We start from the raw sequence: 23,231 nt of genomic DNA on the forward strand, positions 1-23,231 counted from the left end.
TTTTGCGTTTCAGTTGCCTTTTTACCTTTCCTGAAATAATGAAGCATAATATGCCCAAAATATTGCTTTTTTTTCTTCCACCTTCAATATTAAAATGGTTACATAAAAATTCACCAATTTTGATAAGTTTTTTTTAAATGCATGCTGATATGACAGCTGTCAAAATACAATCTAGCAAAATTGTTTCAAATGAAATTAAAGACAACTAAATGCTACTAGAGCCATCTTACGGGAAACACCGAACGAACTTTTTGGCCAACCCAATAAAATAAAATAAAAAAACAAAGGAGATAAATAGCCAATAAGCGCATAAAAAGATGCTCAACATGACTAATCATCAGGGAAATGCAAATCAAACCACAATGAGATACACTTCACACCCACGAGGATGGCTGTAATTTTAAAAATGGACGATCACACATATTGACAAGGATGTGGAGCAACTGGAACCCTAACGCACTGCTGCTGGGAATGTGAAACAGTGCAGCTGTTGTGGAAAAGAGTTTGGCGGTTCCTCAAAAAGCTAAACATATAGTCACCATTTGACCCTCCATTTCTTCTAGGTGTGCACCCAACAGAATGGAAAACAAAAACGTGCACATGAGTGTTCACAGCAGCATTATTCAAATGGCCAAAAATTGAAACAACCCAAATGTCCATCAGCTGATGACAGATGGACAAAACATGGTCCATGCACATGATGGAACGTTACTCAGCTATAAGAAGGAGTGACACCTGCTAGACTTGGATAAACCTTGAAAACATTATGCAGCGTGAAAGAAGCCATACAAGAAGGACCACACATGGATTCCATCTAAATGAAACATTCAAAATAGGCAGATGGGGTTTCCCTGGTGGCGCAGTGGTTAAGAATCCGCGTGCCAATGCAGGCGACACGGGTTCAAGCCCTGGTCCAGGAAGATCCCACATGCTGTGGAGCAACGAAGCCTATGCGCCAGAATTACTGAGCCTGTGCTCTAGAGCCCGCGAGCCACAACTATTGAACCCACGTGCCACAACTACTGAAACCTGCACGCCTAGAGCTTGTGCTCTGCAACAAGAGAAGCCACCGCAATGAGAAGCCCGCGCACCACAACGAAGAGTAGCCCCCGCTCGCCGCAACTAGAAAAAGCCCGCACACAGCAACAAAGACCCAATGCAGCCAAAAATAAAAATAAAATACATTTATAAACAAACAAACAAAACAGGCAGATCCACAGAAGCAGAAAGTGAAGCAGCGACGGCCGAGGTCTGGGAGAGGGGAAATGAGGAAGTATGGAGTGTCTTGCTGGGGTGATGGCGATGCTCTAGAACTAGACCATGGAGATGGCTGCACAAGCACAGTGAATATACTAAAAACCAACAAAGCATTCATTTGAAAATGGTAAATTTTGTCATGTGAATTACCTGTTATTAAAAAAAAAAACTCTTACTCTAAGAAAAAAAAAATCAGGGTAAGCACTCAGGACCCAGGGCTGTGCATCCTGAGCTTTGCAGGGCCACTGGGCTGCTCTCTCCACTGGCTGGGGGAGGACTCTACCCCTACGTGAGGGAGGGTGAGACTGAGCGCTGCTGCACCCCTGCCTCCCAGGGCTGACTTCTCTCTGCTCTGCTGACCTCCCTGCAGAGAGCCATGCATGGCCGCCCGACCAGCCCAGCCCAGTGCACTGCCAGCAGGGAGGTGACGGGAAGCTGGGCCGACGCACACGAGACTGCAACAAAGGTCAGCACACGCAGGGCAACACACCTTAAAGCCGCCTCCAACTTCTCCGAGGACGTTTCCCACGGGCACCCTGGTGTTCTCAAAGTGCACCTCGCAGGCTGGAACACACAACATCCAGGACCTCAGCTGTGGGGGACGAAGCGCTCTAACCCGGACCCCCACCCAGGGGCGTGGTTCATTCACTCACTCGCTCATTCATTCAGACCCTCCACAGTCCGAGCTAAGGGACCCAAGAGGCTGAGCCTTGTGAGGACCGCAGGGCAGCTCCAGGTGGGCCGAGGGCCACTTACAGGACACCAGCCTCAAGTGAACTGAGTGCCGACTGGGCCTAGGTGGGGAGGAGGGAGAAGGGAGGAAGGAGGAGTCCCAGGCTGGAAAGATGGGGGTCTGCTGTATTGCAACACTGACCCAGGACCCCCCAGCACCACCTTCCTCCAAGGCTGAGCGCCACGAGGTGGCGACGACCTCACCTTGAAGTCATCACTGCCCGATGTGCAGAGAAATTTTGCCAAATGCTCGGGTGGTAACAAAACTACTTAAGTCTCATGTTATCTTGATGTTTGATATCTTTTTATCAAGATAAAATCTCACCTTGTCTCTCTCTCATACACACACATGCATGCACGTGCCACTCACTGTTGGAGCCTCGGATGCCTAACTTATCTTCAGGTTTCCCGCTGGTGACTCCACCAAAGTCTCTCTCTACTATGAACGCTGTGACCTTGTCCTTTACTGAGCCATTAGAATCAACAACCTCTGTCTTTGCAAACACAGTAAAAACACTGGCCAGTCCTCCATTGGTGATCCAGACCTGAGGAAAGAAAGCAAAAGGGCTCCAGAGAAAACCAAACTACTACAGACTGGCCACCCTCAGCACCAGCTGCCCGTCACAGCTCAGGCCAGGACGGGCTCACCCCAGCATCCCCAGAGCACGGATTTCCCCAGGAGACACAGGTGGCCCTGCACATGTGTCTGTGTGTGTGTCAAGCAGCTCCGGCTCAGCATGGAACAGCTGGGGGTGGGAGGGAGGCAGAAAGGAGTGAGGGAAAGGGGGAGGGGGAGGAGGGGAGGGGGAGGGAGGAGGAGGGAGGGAGGAGGATGGGGACGGGGAGGAGGAGGGGAGGAGGATGGGGACGGGGAGGGGGAACAGACTTCCCAACAAACTGCTCTATATATAGAACTTATTTGGATCTTAATTCAAGCAACTTGTTTGTAAAAAAAAGGAGTATGAGACAATCAGGGACGTTTGAACGTTAAGCAGATAGTAAGAAATGATCAAGGTTTAAGCGTACACCGTGACTTTCTCAGGCCCGTCCTGCAGAGATGCACTGAGCTCGTCACGGCTGCCATCCAGAAGTGCAGTGTGACGGAGGAAGCACTGAAGCCGGGAGACGGGGGTGGACGTTCACGACACTAAACTTTTGTGTTTCAAATTCCGTGTAATAAAAAGTTAAAAGAACGGACACAGGAGAGCAGCTCAGGGAGGCGGGCAGCACCACGAAGGCCTGCAGGTTCAGGAGCCAGGACACCTCCGTTCCCATCCTGCCACTAAGCAGACGGTATGGTGGTGGGTCACGTAACCTCTCTGAGCCACCGTTTCTTCTTCCAAAGACGGAGGCGCATCACCCGAGGATGACGGTTGAGAGGCGACGTGCCTGCCCTTTATGATCCCTGGAGCATGGGAAGTGGTCAGTGCGTGGCGGTGAAGGTCAGGACGGAGACCCTGACGCGGCCACGGAGGCCACGCAGCTGTACCTTGGAGCCATTGAGGACGTAGTGTTTCTTATCTTCACTTAACGTGGCCCTGGTCCGGATGGAGGCGGCATCGCTCCCACTGCGGGGACAGAAATATGCGGTTGAGGGGTAACGCTGGAGACAGAAGAGCGGTTTCCAGGCCCCACGGAAAACAAAGGGCCAGCTAAGAGATATATTCAGCTTTGCAGCCACAGACCATCTGCAGACAGACGGGCATGTTCCAGTAAAACTTCATCTGTGAAAACAGGTGGCGAGGTGGGTTTGGCCAACCCTGCTCTGTCACATCGGGTGAAAAGGCGGCAGTGACGTTTGGGAGGTCTAAACACGGAAATGCTGGCTCACGCGGGCTCTAAGCTCCCGCAAGGTGAGTGCAGGGGACCCAGGTCCCCAGGTGGGGGAAGCAGACGGAAAGGGGCTGGATAACGGACTTGCCGTCACGGCAGCTGTGAGACGCGGGGCTCATCACCCCATCTCACTGAACCTCAGTTCACGGCCTGTAAAGTGGGGACAATACCACCCGCCCTCCATACTCTAAAAGTCGCTGTGAAGCCTGAATGCATTATTGTATATAAGGAGGGTTGCAAAGCACAAAAAAAATTACAGGTGCTGTCAGCCATGTTATTTCATTTGTAAAGGTCACCAGGAAAGAGAAGTAAGGTAGAGATAAGACAGCATGAAGAGAACGGGTGAGAAAAGCTGTGGACTCAACTGCCGGGAAGTCTTCAGGGAGGGAAGAAGCCAGCCACCCCTCTTCAGTAAGAGCCCCTGGACCCTGAGGCCGTGAGTGTGCGCAGGGCTGACCTGGCTGGCTCCGTCAGGCAGAAGGCGGCCACGTGCTCCCCGGAAGCCAGCTTGGGCAGGTATCTGGCCTTCTGCTCCTCGTTGCCGGCCAAGATGATGCCCTGGCAACACACACGGGCTGCTTTCAGCAGTGGCAAGAAAGAAGTGTATGAAACGTGCTTGCAGAACACGGCCCCTTCTGGAACATGCTTCCTTCACGCAAGAGCTGGCAGCCGCAGTAAAAAATGGGGAGCCGTTGGGGGGTCTGGGGAGCTGGGCTGCCAGGGGGATCCCCAAGCGCACAGTCCAGGGTGGCCTGGCACAGCTCCAGGGAGGGCCTCAGGCTTTCCGGCAATTCCGCCACTTCCCGGCAGGGTGGCCGGGTGGCTGGAGCCACAGCTGGTGCTTGGGCAGTGCCACGCCCGGGCGCCAAGCCTGCTGTGCACTCAGCCCCCTTGGTTTCTACGCTGAGCAAGAACCACCCAAGGAATGAGTGTGTGGGCCCCTGGACCTGCCCTGAAAGACTCCAAGTCCAGCGGAGTAGGAGGACAGGTGCCAACAGCAGGGGGGGGACACGCTCAGGCCCCGAGGGAGCCAAACAAGAGGTGGGGTCACCTCCAGCGCATGGTGAAGGCAGGCTCCACGGAGGCAGTGGCATCTGACCTGGGCCTGGAAGGATGGGTCAGAGGCGATGGGGCGGGAGGAAGTTTCAAAAGGAAGGACAGGGCCACCCAACGGCACTGAGCACGGTACAGCGAGGCTGCAGGACACTGAGGCTGCAGGACACTGAGGCTGCAGGACAGCAGGCCTTCCTCCGAGACGCTGAGCCGGCTGCCCCCTCGCCACCGCGGAAACCCAGACCCCTGACCTTGAGGCCGATGGCCTGGTGTGCTGCCAGCGTCACGGCGATGGAGCAGTCCAGGCTGATGATCTCCCCCAGCCGCGCATACATGGTGTTGGAGAGGCCCAGGCCACCTAGGGCAGAAACAGGCCACTTCACTTACACTTCAGCCCCAAATTCCTCCCAGGAAAGGCAAGTGGCTTTATAAAGTAAAGTCAGCTCACCATTTTTTAAAAATCACAACACAGAACGGTACAAAGGAAACAGAAATTACCCATAACTTATCACTCATAAAGAGCATTTCTGTGTACATCCTTTCAGACTTTTTCTAGGCATATAAGCATATACAGGTGTATATTTTAATATAAGAATGTAATATTTAATACAAAAATACATAAACACCTAAACATACATAAAGTTACTTGAAATGCTGTGAATACCTCCTATCACAGATTTTGGGCTTCACAGTCGTGAACCCCATTCTGCAACCCACCCCCAGTATCTCGTGGCCTCGAGGAAAGGTCTCTCCGCCTGGGATACTGGCATCCGGGGCTGGGTCCTTCTGTCACAGGGGCGCCCCGTGTGCTGTAGGACGTGGGGTGGCCTCCTTGACCTCTGCCCACTAGATGCCAGTAGTTCCCCCTCCTCCACAGTTCTGACAACATAAATGTCTCTAGATGTTGCCAAATGGCCACCCGGGGTCGGGGGGCAAAGTCACCCTCAGAAGGAGTCAGTGTTCTAGGAGCAAAAAGAGAAAACACTAAAAACGCAGACTCCGCTGAACTTGGGTATTCTGCATTTTATCTTCAGCTTCCGGCGGTGGTGGGGTGGCCTTGTGTGCACCTTACAAATGACTACCCGAGGCCTAAGGTCACACGCGGCCCAGCTGCAGGGGGCGCCTTCCACACAAGGGGAGGGCCGAGTCCCTGCAGGGGTGCGCAGCGTCCCCTGCGCTCAGTGGGGACCCAGGGAAGGCCAGGGCCCTGTGGCACCCATCACCACGCCTCTTTCAATCAAAACGCTTGTGCTCCTACTTGTTTTACATACTGAAGTCAGTGTTGCTTGTTAAAAAAAAAAAAAACAACTGATTTTCTTCCCCATGAAAGTATCACAAAAATCATGGGGGGAGGACAACCAATGGGGACAGATGACAGGTGGGTGGAGACTGCTTGATGGGGGAGGGGCTGAGGGGCCGGAAAGACCCGGGGGCACCCAGGGAACTGGAGGCGGAAACCAGGCTGCCGGTGGAAAGGCCTCTTTTCCAGGATGGTGGTTTCCAACCAGCCTTCAGAACACTCCAGGACTGGGAACAATTCCCGAAAATGTTTTGGGCATGAACATAAGGTTGCTGTCGCCTTCATTTCCCCAGGAAGGATTTAAAAAGAGGGAAGACAATGAAATAGTTCCAAATGCGACCACTGTCATCTCATGGAAGAAAAGAGCATTTTCACACCCAAGAAGGGGACATAAAACAGGAATAAGGAATGGATTTGTGCAATCACATACATACACACACACACACGTGCTGGCGTAAAACACACAGAGATGCAAAAAGACATATTCCAATTTCACACAAAAATTGTCTGGAGGAAAACTTAACTGCTGCTTCTCATAAGTCAAGAAGTAGTTTCTTAATGATTCTCAAGGGGAAACAGATATAATCACCAACCTGGCTGTGTCAGCCAGCTTTCCTCCGCTATCTGTTTTCTCCAAACACTTATTTTTCTCAGCTCATGACACCAACCGCCGCTCTGTGGCTCAGCCCCACTTGGTCTCTATTCTAATATTCAACGTGGCCCCCACCTTACGGCAGACAGTTCCCCGGGGCCTGTGAGTACCAACAAGTGACACCGACAGGTCTCGAGGTCTGGGGAGAGCTCAGTCCCCAGTCCCCAGAGGCTGCAGGTGTAGCTCCCCCCAAGAGGCCTGTGCTGCATCCCGCCACCAGGGGGAGCAGCAGCAGCAATTATCTCATGTTTTCTGCACAGACTGTAACTCCTTCCATACACTTGGAAATGCGGTGAGAGGGATTTCATAGGATGACAAGTAGGAGACGTCCTTTAACAGCTTAATACACTGCGACAGACACACATATAAGCGAAGATTGAACCTGATTAAAATATGCCTCAATTAAGGAAAACAGGCATCAAACTCGTTTGTTCTAAATTTTCACATTTTGTCTCAGACTGCAGCAGCTGCAGGCTAGGTCCCAGTGGGACTTCCTGCACAGGCCCCCACCCTTGGCTGTGGGGTGGGGTGTGCGGGGGGCGCAGGTCTCACTTCAGCCCCGGAGATAAACCCGGCGGAGGCAGCACGTCAAGGACAGCTCCCGCGGCCGGGCCTCGCCGTGCAAGCCTGACCCACGGCCTGGCTGGGAGAACGCACCCGGATGTCACACACCACCTACAGCTCTTGGGTCCAAACCGCTAACCCTGTGCTGATGAAGCCGGAAGCCGCCTCGGCCTGGGCTCGGCGGGAGGGCTCAGAGAGCAGGGGGTGCGGGGTGGAGGCCACACGTCTTCGTCAAAAGATCCCGAGAGTGAAAATACAGGGACGTGCGTCGGTGCCAGTGCTCGCGAGGGCCTATGTTTTGTCCCTGCTCCTCCCTCCCACACCCCGTGCCTGTCCCCTTGCTCCCACAGAACTGAGAGGACCACCCCTACATCAGGCAGGGGACACACAAGCTGCACGACGGGCTCAGTCTAACAGGGCCCAGCCACCAGGCAGGGATCCTGGGGGGAAGGCAGGGCCTTTCACTGTAAACCTCCAACAGCAACGGGCACGGCCCAGAGGACAACGGGCCTGCTCGAAGGCTCCCGAGGCCAGGGCTCCACCTCCCCGAGGCGGCCCGCGCCCCACAGCCGTGTGCCCACCCCTTTGGCCGCTGGGCCCTGGCCCCTGGGCGTGCAGCACGTGGCCTTCCCTACACACAAAAGCACTTGTGGGCCTGGGGCAGCTCCTCTGCCAGACAGACCACAGGGCTTCACAGTGGAGACCACGCTGCACCGGCCCGAGCTGGCCAGAGGTGATACCCACCCCTCCTCCCCCACCCAAGGGACCCAGAGAGCACAGACATCCTGCAGGGTCCCTCCCCACCTCCGAGGAGGAAGGCACAGAACTGGATAGCTCTTCCCGCTGAAAAGCCTCTTAGGCCACACACTCACAAGCCAGCCACCCTGGATTTAACCCACAAAGGGATGTTTTACAGCCTGACCTTGGACTTCATGCATTTTCAAAGGCCAGATTTCTGGAACAGAACCCTTTTCTGGACAAATACAGAGGGTTTTCTTAAAAGCCAAACTGGTTGGGTGGTGGTTTCCTTTACTTACCGTATTCTTCTGGGACTTGCATCCCAAAAAGCCCCAGGCTCTTCAGTTTCTCTAAAGTTTCATTTGGGATTTTTCCCTCCCGGTCGATTTTTTGAGAGTCCACTGCCAAGAGGAAATATTTTGATTAAACAAAATATAACCTACGTTTACACAAATAGAAGTAAACACAACAATTGTTGTATGTTATACAATCCCAGCATCAGAAACTTCAGAACTGGAAATTGTCTAGCCATGGTCATTCAGCATGTGTTCAATTTTATCTCATTCGCCCAGCAAGAATTGCATTTCAGAAAATTACCACTACCAGGTAATGTTCTGTTTCTTGATCTGGGTGTATTCATTGCGTAAAACTGCAGAAACTATACATTTATGAGACCTAAACTTTTCTGCAGGCATTTATTACTAAACTTGAACTTTTGTTTTATCACCTGTACCTTCTAGAAAATTAGACAATAAACACGCAACTGCCAGCACTGCCCTAAAACGTTTGGCTACATAGCCAGACTCTAGGCAGCTTCTGGACCCGGCTCCACCAGTGTTCAGAACCACACCCTTTCCCCAGAGTCCACAGGTTCTTGAGAACAGGTCAGTCTGTTTACCACCAACACACACAATCACCACAGCAAAACTCAACCATCACTGTGTTAGGTCTGCAACTGCACACTTTTATATGAATCAAGTAAAAGTGTTTTCATCAACTGCCAACAAATTAAACTTCATCACTATTATAAATCATAGAAACAACCATAATCATGCTTATAAATTTTTATAAATATGGGTCACTAATGAGAAATATAGGTTCCCCAAATGGAGTCCAAACCCCTCATTTTTTACTTTTACAATTCTACTGACATATGTAATTGGCACATAATAAACTGCACATATTTAGAATAATTTTTTGAGTTCTGACATCTGTTCACCCATGAAACCATTCCCACAATCAACAGAAGCATTTCCTTTTCCACCGAAATTTCCTCATGCCCCTCTGTGATCAATCCATCCCTCCACCTCCATCTCCAGGCAACCACTAACCTTTTCAGCTATAGATTGGTTTGCATTTTTGAGTTTTTATACAAATGGAATCACAAGGCATTTTTTTTTGATCTGGCCTGATTTGGCCTAATGATTTTGAAATTCATCCATATTGTTGCAGGTACAAATACTTCATTCCTTTTTATTGTTCAGTACCTACTGTATGGGTATAAAACTGTTTATCTATTCACCCCTTGAAGGACATCTGGTTGGTTCCCAGTTTTTGGCTCTTAGAAATAAAGATCCTGTGAACATTCATATTCAAGTTTTGGTGCAACTACATGTTTTCATTACACTTTGGAGCACAGTGGCTGGGCTGTATGGTACGGTATGTTCAACTCTGAAGAAACTGCCAGGATCTGGGAAGACTTCCTTCCCGAAAGATGGAGGTACAGGGACTGGATTTATCTCGCTGTCTTAGAATACAGGATATCAGATACAAGGAGGAAGAGTCATGTATTACTAGGAGCAAAGAATCAGTCCAAGGCCATGTGCATTCTCCACAGGGCAACAGCGCCCCCAAGGGGGTGAAAACGGTTCTGGAGGAAGGGGAGCGAAAAAATATTTTATGTACAAAGCACAGCAACACGTATAACACATAAGCAGATAATAATATAGTTGTGGCATTAAAATTTCACAGAGGGATGTGATTAGGGTAAAAAGATGTCTAAAAAGGCTCTGGGGGAAGAGAGAGCAGTAAAAAAAAAAGTTGAAAAACAGCGCCCTACAGACTACCTCTGCTCCTCCTAACGACACTTAAAAGCAAGTCTCGAATGGATCAAGCTATTCCAAGTAACTTAATTGTGCCTTGGAACAAAGCTTAAGACCATACTACACACACACACACACACACACACACAGCACCAATAATGTAAAATCCACAATGACTGGCATCCAACAGAAAACTACCAGGCACATGAAGAAGCAGGAAAATATGAGTGATAATGAGAAGAAAAATCAATCAACTGAACATGACGTAGAAATAACAAAGATGACAGTGGACAAGGGTATTACATGAGTTATTATAGGGGCTTCCCTAGTGGTGCAGTGGTTGAGAATCCACCTGCCAATGCAGGGGACACGGGTTCAAGCCCCAGTCCAGGAAGATCCCACATGCCACGGAGCAACTAAGCCCATGCACCACAACTACTGAGCCTGCATGCCACAACTACTGAAGCCCACGTGCCTAGAGCCCGTGCTCGGCAACAAGAGAAGCCACTGCAATGAGAAGCCCACACACCACAACGAAGAGTAGCCCCTCTTCGCTGCAACTAGAGAAAGCCCACACGCAGCAACAAAGACCCAACACAGCCAAAAATAAATAAATAAATAAATAAAATTTATTAAAAAAAAGTTATTCTAACCAAATTCCAAATGCTCAAAAACGTAGAAGAAAATATGAGCATATTAAGGAGAGACATGGAAAAATAAAAAGACACAAATCAAATTTCCAGAGATGAAACAATGCTTAATATGAAAAACACTGGATCGGATTAACAGTAGACCAAATACCAGGGGGAAAAGAAGATTAGTGAACATGAGACATAATAATAAAAGCTATACAAAATAAAAAAGACAAAACAACAACAACAGAGCATCAGTGAGTTGTGGGACAACCTCAAGCAAATATATATATCTATATCTTTATATACATATATCTTTTTTATAGATATGCATGTTTTGTATATATATATATATATATATATATATATATATATATATATATATAATCTCCAAAGGAGAGCAGGGAGGAAGGAGTGTGGGAATGTGGTATGGTTGGTGATAAAACAATGTTTAAAGAAATAATGACCAAAATTTACCAAAGTTGATAAACACTATAAACATACAGATCCAAGAAGTTCAAAGGACCCTGAGAAAAATGTGAAGAAAACTACACTAATATCAATTTCTCTAAAACCACTTAAAAGCAGCCAGATACGAAGAAACACGCATGAAAAAAAACAAAGATAATATGGTAGCAGATGTCTCATCAGAAACAATGCTAAATCAGAAGAGATCGCTAAAAGAAAAATGTTGTCAACACAGAAATCTTTTCTGATGAAACAGACTTTCCAGATACATAAAAGCTGTAGATACTCACCCCTGCAAAGCTGCACCACAAGAAAAGTGAAAAGAAGTCCCTCCCACAGAAGAATGATGGTACCAAGAGGAAGTCAATACATAAAATGGTAAATTTTATTCCATGTACATTTTATGACAGGAAGGAAGGAAGGAAGGAAACAAAGTATTGTAGGGTTTATAAAGAATGTAGAAATAAAATGTATGAAACAGAACATGGGCTGGGAAAGCAGAAATGTAAGGCTCTTACACCATACATGAAGTGGTATAATATTAGCTGAAAGCAGATTTTGATAAGACATAGTATATGTTTACATACTATAAATTCTAAAGCAACCACTTATAAAACACAAGATCATAACTAATAAACCAACAAAAAAGATAAAATGGAATCATAAAAAATACTCCATTAATCCAAAAAAAGCAGGAAAAGAGGGAAAAAGATCAAAGATAATATGGGACAAATAAACAGCTAGATGATAACGTTAAACCCAACTATATATATATCAATAATCACATTAAAATAATCATATATCAAAAGCCAATTAAAAGGCACAGAATGGGGGAGGGTGAAATGGGTAAAGGAGATCAAGTGTATGGTGATAGATGGAAAGTGAAGTTTTGGTGCCATGGCATAATATACACAGAAATAGGAATATAGTGTTGTACACAGGAAACTTACAATGTTACAAACCAACGTTACCTCAATAAAAAATAAATTTAAAGGGCTTCCCTGGTGGCACAGTGATTGAGAGTTCGCCTGCCGATGCAGGGGACACGGGTTCATGCCCCGGTCCGGGAAGATCCCACATGCCGCAGAGCGGCTGGGCCCGTGAGCCATGGCTGCTGAGCCTGCACGTCTGGAGCCTGTGCTCCACAACGGGAGAGGCCACAACAGTGAGAGGCCCGCGTACCGCAAAAAAAAAAATAAAACATAAATAAATAAATTTTAAAAAGGAGGGCTTCCCTGATGGCACAGTGGTTAAGAATCTGCCTGCCAATGCAGGGGACACGGGTTCGAGCCCTGGTCCGGGAATATCCTACATGCCATGGAACAACGAAGCCCATGTGCTACAACTACTGAGCCTGCGCTCTACAGCCCATGAGCCACAACTACTGAGCCCACGTGCCACAACTACTGAAGCGCATGAGCCTAGAGCCCATGCTCCGCAACAAGAGAAGCCACCGCAATGAGAAGCCTGCGCACCACAACGAAGAGTAGCCCCTGCTCACCGCAACTAGAGAAAGCCCGCACCCAGCAACGAAGACCCAACGCAGCCAAAAATAAAAAAATAATTAAATTTATTAAGAAAGGAAAAAAAAGACTATCAAATTGGATTAAAAAAACAATATTCAACTATGCTGCCCATAAGAAATCACTTTCTCATTTTTATTTTAAACTTTTATTTTCACATAATTTTAGATTTAAAGAAAAGTCACAAAAATAGTATAGGGTTCCCGTATACTCTTCATCCAGCTTCTCCTAACAGAAGCTAATAGAACCATGGGGAAACTATCAAAATTAAGAAATGGACATTCATACAATATTACTAAGTTACAGAATTAATTTGAATTTCATCAGTTTGTCCATTAATACCCTATTTCTTTCCTGGGATCCAATCCAGGATCCCAACTGTATTTAGCTGTCACATCCCCTTAACATTCTCCAGAGTGAATCCAACAATACAAAAAATGATAATATATCACAACCAAGGGGAACTATCCTGGGAATGTTAAGTGTCGTTCAGTGTTCAAAATCCAGTCAATGTAATTTACTATGTCAACAGAATAAACAATAAAAAAATAATCATCTTCATGCAGAAAAAACATAATCATCTTCATGCATCTTCATAGATGCAGAAAAAAACACTGGACACAATTTGATACAATTTATGATGAAAACACACAACAAACTAGAAATAAAGGGAATCTTCCTTAACCTGGTACAGGGCAAAAAAAATGTACATTCCAAAAAAATGTACAGCTAATTCATACTTAATGGTAAAAGACAATGTTTTCTCCCTAAAATCAGGCACAAGTCAAGGAAGTTGGCTCTGACCACTCCTATTCAACATACTAGAGATGTCAGCCATTGAATTAAACAAAGAAAAGAAAGGGAAACCAGGCTGGAAAGGAAGACAAGAAACTGCCTTCATCACCAACCACGTTGACTGTCTATAAACTAAACCCTCTGGGATTGATCAAAAAAGTTGCAAGAGCTAATAGATGAGCTTAAGAAGGCTGCAGGATACAAGGTCAATATACAAAAACCAACTGTACTCACTGAAGAGGCTACATTAAGGGAACAACTAAACACATGAAAAAATGTTCAATATCATCGGGCATCAGGGAAATGCAAATTAAAACCACAATGAGATAACACTCCACATCTATCAGAATGGCCAAAATTTTTAGAAGTTTTTTAAAAAACAAAACCAGTGACAACACCAAATCCTGGCAAAAAAGGCACAGAAACTGGATCAAATACACTGCTATTGGGAACGTAAAATGGTACAGCCAACACTTTGAAAATAATTAAACACAGAACTACCTCAGGACCCAACAACTGCACTCCTGGGCATTTATCCCAGAGAAAACAAAACATGTTCACACAAAGCTTGTACACAAACGTACACAGAAGTTTTATTCGTAAGAGCCTCAAAACTGGAAACAACCAAGATGTACTTCAACATCAGAACAGTCAACAAATTGTGTTAACCCGTAACATGGAAAACTACCGAACAATAAAAAAGAAAAAACCACTGATACACGGCAACTTACAGGAGAATTATGTTGAGTAAAAAAGGCCAATCCCAAAGTTTATATACTGTATGGTTCCATTAATATAACATTTTTGAAATAACAAAATTATAAAAATGGAGAACAGACTAGTGGTTTCCAGAAGCTGGGGAGGAGAGGGCAAGAAGTGGCTATGTCTATAAAAGGAACGCATGAGGGATTCTTGTGATGTAACTGTTCTGTATCATGACTGTGGTGCTTGTCACATGAATCTATATATATGACAAAATTACATAAGTCCACACACAATCAGTAAACGTACAACTGGCAAAATCTGAATAAGGTTGATGTCAATTTCCTGGTTGTGATAACATTCTGTGGTTATGCAAGACGTATTCCATAAAGCTATGCATTGGGGGAAACTGATTGGGTGAAGGGTATAACTGATCTCTGAATTATTTCTTACAACTGCATGTGAATCTACAATTATCTCAAACTAAAGTTTTTTTAAAGCAAATAACGTCATCATGAAATGTTATCATATTACATACATATTAAATTTAATGGGAATAACCCTGAGGTTGAATTAAGAAATCCCCACGAAAACACCCACATCTGCTGAAGGTCAACTAAAATTGATTTTCAACAACAAAAACTATGACACAATGGGTGACATTTTTCTTTCATCTTGTTTATAGTTCCTAAATCTCCTTATTTGTGAATTTCTTTTATTAATGAAATAAAATATAGATTATGAAGAAAAATTTCAGAAATAGAAACAAGTATATACAGAAAAAAGTGAACTTCCATACCACTGTAAAAATAATGTGTAGGCTTCCCTGGTGGCGCAGTGGTTGAGAGTCCGCCTGCCGATGCAGGGGACACGGGTTCGTGCCCCGGTCTGGGAAGATCCCACATGCCGCGGAGCGGCTGGGCCCGTGAGCCATGGCCGTTGGGCCTGCGCGTCCGGAGCCTGTGCTCCGCAACGGGAGAGGCCACAACAGTGAGAAGCCCACATACGAAAAAAAAAAAAAAAAAAAAAAATGTGTAAAAAATCAACTGTATTTCTATATACAAACAACGAACAATCAGAAATTGGAATTTTAAAAAGTGCCATTTATGATAATGTCAAAGAATTTTAAACACTTACGGATACATTTTACAAACCATCAAAAAAACATTAAGGATCAGTTGAGAAACCATCAGAAACTTCTGTCAAAATTTGTCCAAGGTCGGGACTTCCCTGGTGGCGCAGTGGTTAAGAATCCGCCTGCCAATGCAGGGGACATGGGTTTGATCCCTGGTCCAGGAAGACCCCACATGCCGTGGAGCAACTAAGCCTGTGCGTCACAACTACTGAGCCTGCACTCTAGAGCCCACATGCCACAACTACTGAAGCCCACGCACTGCAACTACTGAAGCCCACGTGCTCTAGGGCCTGCATGCCGCAACTACTGAACCAGCGTGCGGCAACTACTGAAGCCTGTGCTCTGCAACAAGTGAAACCACCACAACGAGAAGCCTACGCACTGCAACAAAGAGTAGCTCCTGCTCGCCGCAACTAGAGAAAGCCTGCACACAGCAACGAAGACCCAATGCAGCCAAAAAAAAAAAAGAAGAAAAAAAATGTCCAGGGTCTCTACACTGACCATGACACATAAAATGCTGCTGAGAGAATTATATAAGAATCAAATAAATGGGGAGATATCCCACGATCGTGCATTTGAAAATTCAGTATTGTTATAATCTCAATTCTCCCTCAAACTGATTTACAGATTTATTGTAACCCCAATCATAACACACAAAGGCCTTTTTGTTGAAGCTGAAAAGCTGATTCCAAAATTTATAAGCAAATGCAAAGGACCTAGAGGAGCCAAACAACTTCAGAAAACAAGGCTGGAGGACTAACACTACTTGCTTTCAAGCCTATTACAAAGCTCAGTAAAGAAGGCAACATAATATTTGCATCAAAATAGACAAATAGAACGGAGGATTCAGAAACAGACCCTCACATAAATGATTTTTTCCATTTTGTTATATTGTGGCAAAATACACATAAAATTTACTATCTTAGCCAGTTTTAAGTGTGCAATTCAGTAGTATTACGCACATTCACATTATTGTGCAACCATCACCACCACCCATCTCCAGAACTCGTTTCACCATTCAAAACAGTTAACTTTGCCCTCATTACACAGTAACTCTCCATTCCTCCTCCCCCCCACCCCCTGGCAACCACCATTCTATTACTTTCTGTCTCTATGGATTTGACTGCTCTCAGTATCAATACTTCATACAAGTGAAATCAATCAGTATTTGTCCTTTTCTGACCAGCTTATTGCACTTAGCGTAATGTCCTCAAGGTTCATGTTGTAGCATTGGTCCAAATTTCCCTCCTTTTAAAGGTTAAATAATATTCCATTGTATGCATATGCATTTTATTTACCCACTTATCTGTTAACCTGGTTGTGTCTTTGGATCTAAACTGAATCTCCTGTAGACAAGATATAGCTGGATTATTTTTTAAATCTGGCAACTTCTGACTTTTGATGGAAGAGTTTAATCTATTTACTTTTAAAGTAATTAGTGATAAGGAAAGACTTCTGTCATTTTTTTATTTATATAGCTTTTTTTGCCTATCATTTTTTTGCATTACTGTCTTCTTTTTACTTGATTTTTTGCAGTGAAACATTGCAATTCCTCTCTCATTTGTTTTCATGTATATTCTTTAGGTATTTTCTTTGTAGTTACCATGGGGATCACATTGAACATCTCAAAGTTATAACAATCTCATGTGAATTTACACCAGCTTAACTTCAATAACATACTAAAATTCTGTTCCTTTAAAGGCTCCATATCCACCCTTTTCTTTTATTGTTGTCACAAAATTACATCTTTATGCACCATGTCCAAATACATAAATAATTGTTTCAAACGATTTTTAGTCTCTTAATAGAGAACAAAATGTAGAGTTACAAAGTTACAGTGATACTAGCTTTTAGACTGATGTTTCTCTAAAAAATATATTAGACTCTTAAATCAAGTAGTAAACAAAAACTACAGTTATAAACCATTGTTACAACAATACTAGGTTTTATACCTGCCCACGTATTTACCTTCAATGAGATCTTTATTTCTTTACATGGACTTGAGTTGCTGTCTAGTGTCCTGAGCATTTCTTTTCTTTTTTTTTTTTTTTTTTTTTTTGCGGTACGCGGACCTCTCACTGTTGTGGCCTCTCCCGTTGCGGAGCACAGGCTCCGGACGCGCAGGCTCAGTGGCCATGGCTCACGGGCCCAGCCCCTCCGCGGCATGTGGGATCTTCCCGGACCGGGGCACGAACCCGTGTCCCCTGCATTGGCAGGCAGACTCTCAACCACTGCGCCACCAGGGAAGCCCCCCTGAGCATTTCTTGTAGGGCAGAGCCAGTGGTAACAAACTCCCTCAGCTTTTATCTGGGAATGTCTTAATTTCACCCTTACTTTTAAAGGACAGTTTGCCAGATATAGCATTCTTGGTTGAGAATTTTTTCCTTTTAGCACTTTGAATATATTGGGCCACTGCTTTCTGGCCTCCAAAGTTTCTGATGAGAAATCTACTGATGATCTTATTGAGGATTCCTTGTCTGTCGCTTCTCTCTTACAGCTCTCAAGACTCTTTTGGTCTTTGTCTTCTGACAGTGTGATTATATACCGTGTCTTGGTGAAGGTCTCTATGATTCATCCTATTTGGAGTTTGCTTAGCTTCTTGGATGTTTATATTCACGTCTTTCACGAAATTTGAGAAGTTTTCAAGCAATGTTTCTTCAAATAGTCTCTCTTCTCTTTCTGGGACTCCCACAATATGTATGCATTTAACAGTGCTCCACAGGTTCCTCAAGTTCACTTTTCTTCAATATTTTTTTTCCTGTTCTTCAGACTTGATTATTTTCCATTATCCTTTCAGCAAGTTCATTGATTCTTCTGCCTTCTCAAATCTGTCTCTGAATCTCTCTAGTGAACTCTTCCTTTCAGTCACTGTACTTTTCACCTCCCAAATGTCATTTTTGTTTCTTTTTAGGTTTACTACCTCTTTATTGATATTTCCATTTTGTTCACACATTCTTCACTTCCTGCATGTCTTGTTAGTTAAGCATCTTTAAGATGGCTATTTTTAAGTCTTTGTCTAGTAGCTCCTCCATCAGGTCTTTTACAGGAAGAGTTTTTTGTTGGTTCTTTTTTTTTCTTTGAATGGGTCATACTTTTCTGCTCTGCTTTTGTTGAAAACTGGACATGTGAATTAATAATGTGGTAACTTGGGAAATCAGATTTTCCCTCTTCCCAGGGTTTGCTCCTTTTTCTTTTTTGGCTGTGCTGTGTGGCATGTGGGATCTCAGTTCCCTGACCAGGGATCAAACCTGCACCCCCTGCAGTGGAAGCACAGAGTATTAACCACTGGTCCACCAGGGAAATCCCCAGGATTTGCTCTTATTTCCTTAATTGAAACATATTTGACATAAAACATTGTCTAAGTTCAAGGTGTACAACATGTTGATTTGATACATTTATATATTGCAATAGGATTGCCACCATAGCCGTAGCTAATACCTCTAATACATCACACAATTATCATTTCTTTTTGAGGCGGTAATAATTAAGATCTATTCTGTCAGCACATTTGATATTTATATAGTACAGTGTTGTTGTCTATAATCACAATAATGTACATCAGATCTCCAGGACTCACTTATCTACTAGTTCCAAGTGTATACCCTTAAACAACACCTCTCCAATTCCCCCATTTCCCAGCCCCTAGTAATCACATATTCAACTGTTTTAGGAGTTCAGTTTTAGATTCCACATATAAGTGATTATCACAATACTTGTCTTTCTCTGACTTATTACACTAAGCATACTATCCTCAAGGTCCATCCATGTTGTTGCAAGTGGCAGGACTTCCTTTCTCATGGATGAATAATATTCTACTTTACTTACATATATCTTGGTATCTTACATCTTCTTTATCCATTCAACAACTGGAGAACACTTAGGTTGTTTCCATACCTTGGCTATTGTGGATAATGTTGCAATAAACATGGGAGTGCATATTATGTCTTTGGGTTAGTGTTTTCATTTTTTTATATAATTAATTAATTAATTTAGTTTTGGCTGCATTGGGTCTTCATTGCTGCACGCAGACTTTCTCTAGTTGTGGCAAGTGGAAGCTACTCTTTGTTGCGGTGTGCAGGCTTCTCACTGTGGTGGCTTCTCTCGTTGCGGAGCACGGGCTCTAGGCACATGGGCTTCAGTAGTTGTGGTACACAGGCTCAGTAGTTGCGGTGCACGGGTTTAGTTGCTCCGCGGCATGTGGGATCTTCCTGGACCAGGGATTGAACCCATGTCCCCTGAACTGGCAGGTGGATTCCTAACCACTGCACCATCAGGGAAGTCCCAGTGTTTTCATTTCTTTTGGGTATATACCAAGAAGTGAATTACTGGATACGGTAGTTCGATTTTAATTTTTAAAGGAGCCTCCATACTGTTTTCCATAGTGGCTGACAAATTTACAATCCCACCAACAGTGCACAAGGGTTCCATTTTGCCACATCTTTATGAACATTTGTTATCTGTGGTCTTTTTGATGATAGTCATTCTAACAGGTGTGAGGTGTTATCTCATTGTGGTTTTGATTTGCATTTCCCTGTTTAGTGATGTTGAGCACTTTTTTCATGTATCTGTTGGACATCTGTGTGTCTTCTCTAGAAAAATGTCTATTTAGTTCCTCTGCCCATCTTTTAACCTTTTTTTTTTTTGCTATTGAGTTGCATGAGTTCTTTATATATTTTGGATATTAGTCCCCTAGCCAATATACGCTTTGCAAATATTTTCTCCCATTCCTTAGGATGTCTTTTCATTTTGTTGATTATTTCCTTTGCTGTGCAGAAGATTTTAGGTTTGATATTCCACATGTTGATTTTTATTTTTGTTGTTTGTGCTTATGGGTTTTGTTTTGCTTTTTAATTGTTGTAGGCTTTGTCTATGCCGAGGATCAGCCTGAGGGGTAAACTTAAGGTCTTTTCAGGTCTTTCCTGAGCCTGTCCCTTTCCCATGTCATTTGCCACCCATATACGTGTTTGCTTTAGAAGGTTCTAGTATTCCATCTGGCTCCTGAAAAAACAAAAAGAGGGACTTCCCCGGCAGTCCAGGAGTTAAGACTACGCCCACCCACTGCAGGGGGCACAGGTTCGATCCTTGGTTGGGGAACTAAGATCCCACATGCCACATGGCCAAAAGAAAAAAAGGCAAAAAGAAAATGAAGAGGAAAAAAGGCACTAGTCCTTTAAATCCCCTAGAAGTGACTTCTGCCAGAAGGGAAGGGGCTTGCAACATTGTAAGAAGCTGCAACACCATGGCCTCTGCCTCTTTGTCTGCACCTCTGATCAGAAGCAGCAATCAGCAACCAGCACAGATCCCTAATACTTGATGCACAGGGTCCATTTTGCCCATTCTGGCTCCCACAAGCTGTGTACAGGCTGCTCCAGGAACAAGTGCATAGCAGCCTGCTTTGGGTCTGGGGTTGGATAGCTGCTTCTGTGCTCAGAGCTGAAACTGATTGAAATTAACCACATTTTTGTCCAAGCACCCCCAACCACCACCACCAATCCAGACTCCAGAGCTCCTCAACAGTTACAACAGACAGATTCTGCCAGTGCAATTGTTGTCTGGGGGGGGGGAGACAGATTCCTGCTGCTACATACTCTGCCATCTTCCAGGAATCTTATGGTCAATTGGTTTTTGACAGAAGTATCAAAGTCAGTTAAATAGGGAAAGGATCATCCTTTCAATAAATGTTGCTAGAACGACTGGATAGCCACATGCAAAAAAGAAATCCTCAAACGTTACCTCACATCGTGAACAAAATTACCTGGGACTGGATCATAAATCTAAATGTTAACAGATAAAAATATAAACCTTCTAAAACAAGATATAGATGAAAATCATCATGACCAATGATCAAGGGATCGATCCAAGAAGAAAATATAACAATTGTCAATATTTATGCATCCAACATAGGAGCACCTCAATACATAAGGCAAATACTAACAGCCATAAAAGGGGAAATCGACAGTAACACATTCAGAGTAGGGGACTTTAACACCCCACTTTCACCAATGGACAGATCATCCAAAATGAAAATAAATAAGGAAACACAAGCTTTAAATGATACATTAAACAAGATGGACTTAATTGATATTTATAGGACATTCCATCCAAAAACAACAGAATACACTTTCTTCTCAAGTGCTCATGGAACATTCTGCAGGATAGATCATATCTTGGGTCACAAATCAAGCCTTGGTAAAGTTAAGAAAATTGAAATTTTATCAAGTATCTTTTCCAACCACAATGTTATGAGACTAGATATCAATTATAGGAAAAGATCTGTAAAAAATACAAACACATGGAGGCTAAACAATACACTACTTAATAATGAAGTGATCACTGAAGAAATCAAAGAAGAAATTAAAAAATACCTAGAAACAAATGACAATGGAGACACGAAGGCCCAAAACCTATGGGATGCAGCAAAAGCAGTTCTAAGAGGGAAGTTTATAGCAATACAATCCTAGCTTAAGAAACAGGAAACATCTCAAATAAACCACCTAACCTTGCACCTAAAGCAATTAGAGAAAGAAGAACAAAAAAACCCCAAAGTTAGCAGAAGGAAAGAAATCATAAAGATCAGATCAGAAATAAATGAAAAAGAAAGGAAGGAAATGATAGCAAAGATCAGTAAAACTAAAAGCTGGTTCTTTGAGAAGATAAACAAAATTGATAAACCATTAGCCAGACTCATCAAGAAATAAAGGGCGAAGACTCAAATCAATAGAACTAGAAATGAAAAAGGAGAAGTAACAACTGACACTGCAGAAATACAAAAGATCATGAGAGATTACTACAAGCATCTCTATGCCAATAAAATGGACAACCTGGAAGAAATGGACAAATTCTTAGAAATGCACAACCTGCCAAGACTGAACCAGGAAGAAATAGAAAATATGAAAAGACCAATCATAAGCACTGAAATTGAGACTGTGATTAAAAATCTTCCAACAAACAGAAGCCCAGGACCAGATGGCTTCACAGGCGAATTCTACCAAACATTTAGAGAAGAGCTAACACCTATCCTTCTCAAACTCTTCCAAAATATAGCAGAGGGAGGAACACTCCCAAACTCATTCTTGGAGGCCACCATCACCCCGATACCAAAACCAGACAAAGATGTCACAAAGAAAGAAAACTACAGGCCAATATCACTGATGAATATAGATGCAAAAATCCTCAACAAAATACTAGCAAACAGAATCCAACAACACATTAAAAGGATCATACACCCTGATCAAGTGGGGTTTATTCCAGGAATGCAAGGATTCTTCAATATACGCAAATCAATCAACGTGATACACCATATTAACAAATTGGAGAAAAACCATATGATCATCTCAATAGATGCAGAGAAAGCTTTCGACAAAATTCAACACCCATTTATGATAAAAACCCTGCAGAAAGTAGGCACAGAGGGAACTTTCCTCAACATAATAAAGGCCATATATGACAAACCCACAGCCAATATCGTCCTCAATGGTGAAAAACTGAAACCATTTCCACTAAGATCAGGAACAAGAAAAGGTTGCCCACTCACACCACTATTATTCAACATAGTTTTGGAAGTTTTAGCCACAGCAATCAGAGAAGAAAAAGCAATAAAAGGAATCCAAATCGGAAAAGAAGAAGTAAAGATGTCACTGTTTGCAGATGACATGATACTATACATAGAGAATCCCAAAGATGCTACCAGAAAACTACTAGAGCTAATCAATGAATTTGGTAAAGTAGCAGGATACAAAATTAATTCACAGAAATCTCTGGCATTCTTATACACTAATGATGAAAAATCTGAAAGTGAAATTAAG

The 23,231-nt window shown here is 43.9% G+C and overlaps 1 protein-coding gene across 1 annotated transcript in view; it reads right to left on the reverse strand.

Annotated features, from left to right (window-relative positions):
- ACAD9 (acyl-CoA dehydrogenase family member 9) overlaps positions 1-23,231 on the reverse strand; it is a gene marked incomplete at its 5' end in the record, with an annotated part of 60,018 nt that overhangs the window by 17,411 nt on the left and 19,376 nt on the right. The window contains 6 exons of the mRNA XM_079712718.1: positions 1,748-1,821; positions 2,360-2,534; positions 3,479-3,557; positions 4,280-4,380; positions 5,127-5,233; positions 8,429-8,530. Coding sequence (XP_079568844.1) covers positions 1,748-1,821; positions 2,360-2,534; positions 3,479-3,557; positions 4,280-4,380; positions 5,127-5,233; positions 8,429-8,530 — 638 coding nt within the window. The remainder of the gene's footprint in view (positions 1-1,747; positions 1,822-2,359; positions 2,535-3,478; positions 3,558-4,279; positions 4,381-5,126; positions 5,234-8,428; positions 8,531-23,231) is intronic.

This window comes from Hyperoodon ampullatus (assembly GCF_949752795.1).
Source record: "Hyperoodon ampullatus genome assembly, chromosome: 10".
In the NCBI taxonomy this organism is placed as follows: domain Eukaryota; kingdom Metazoa; phylum Chordata; class Mammalia; order Artiodactyla; family Ziphiidae; genus Hyperoodon; species Hyperoodon ampullatus.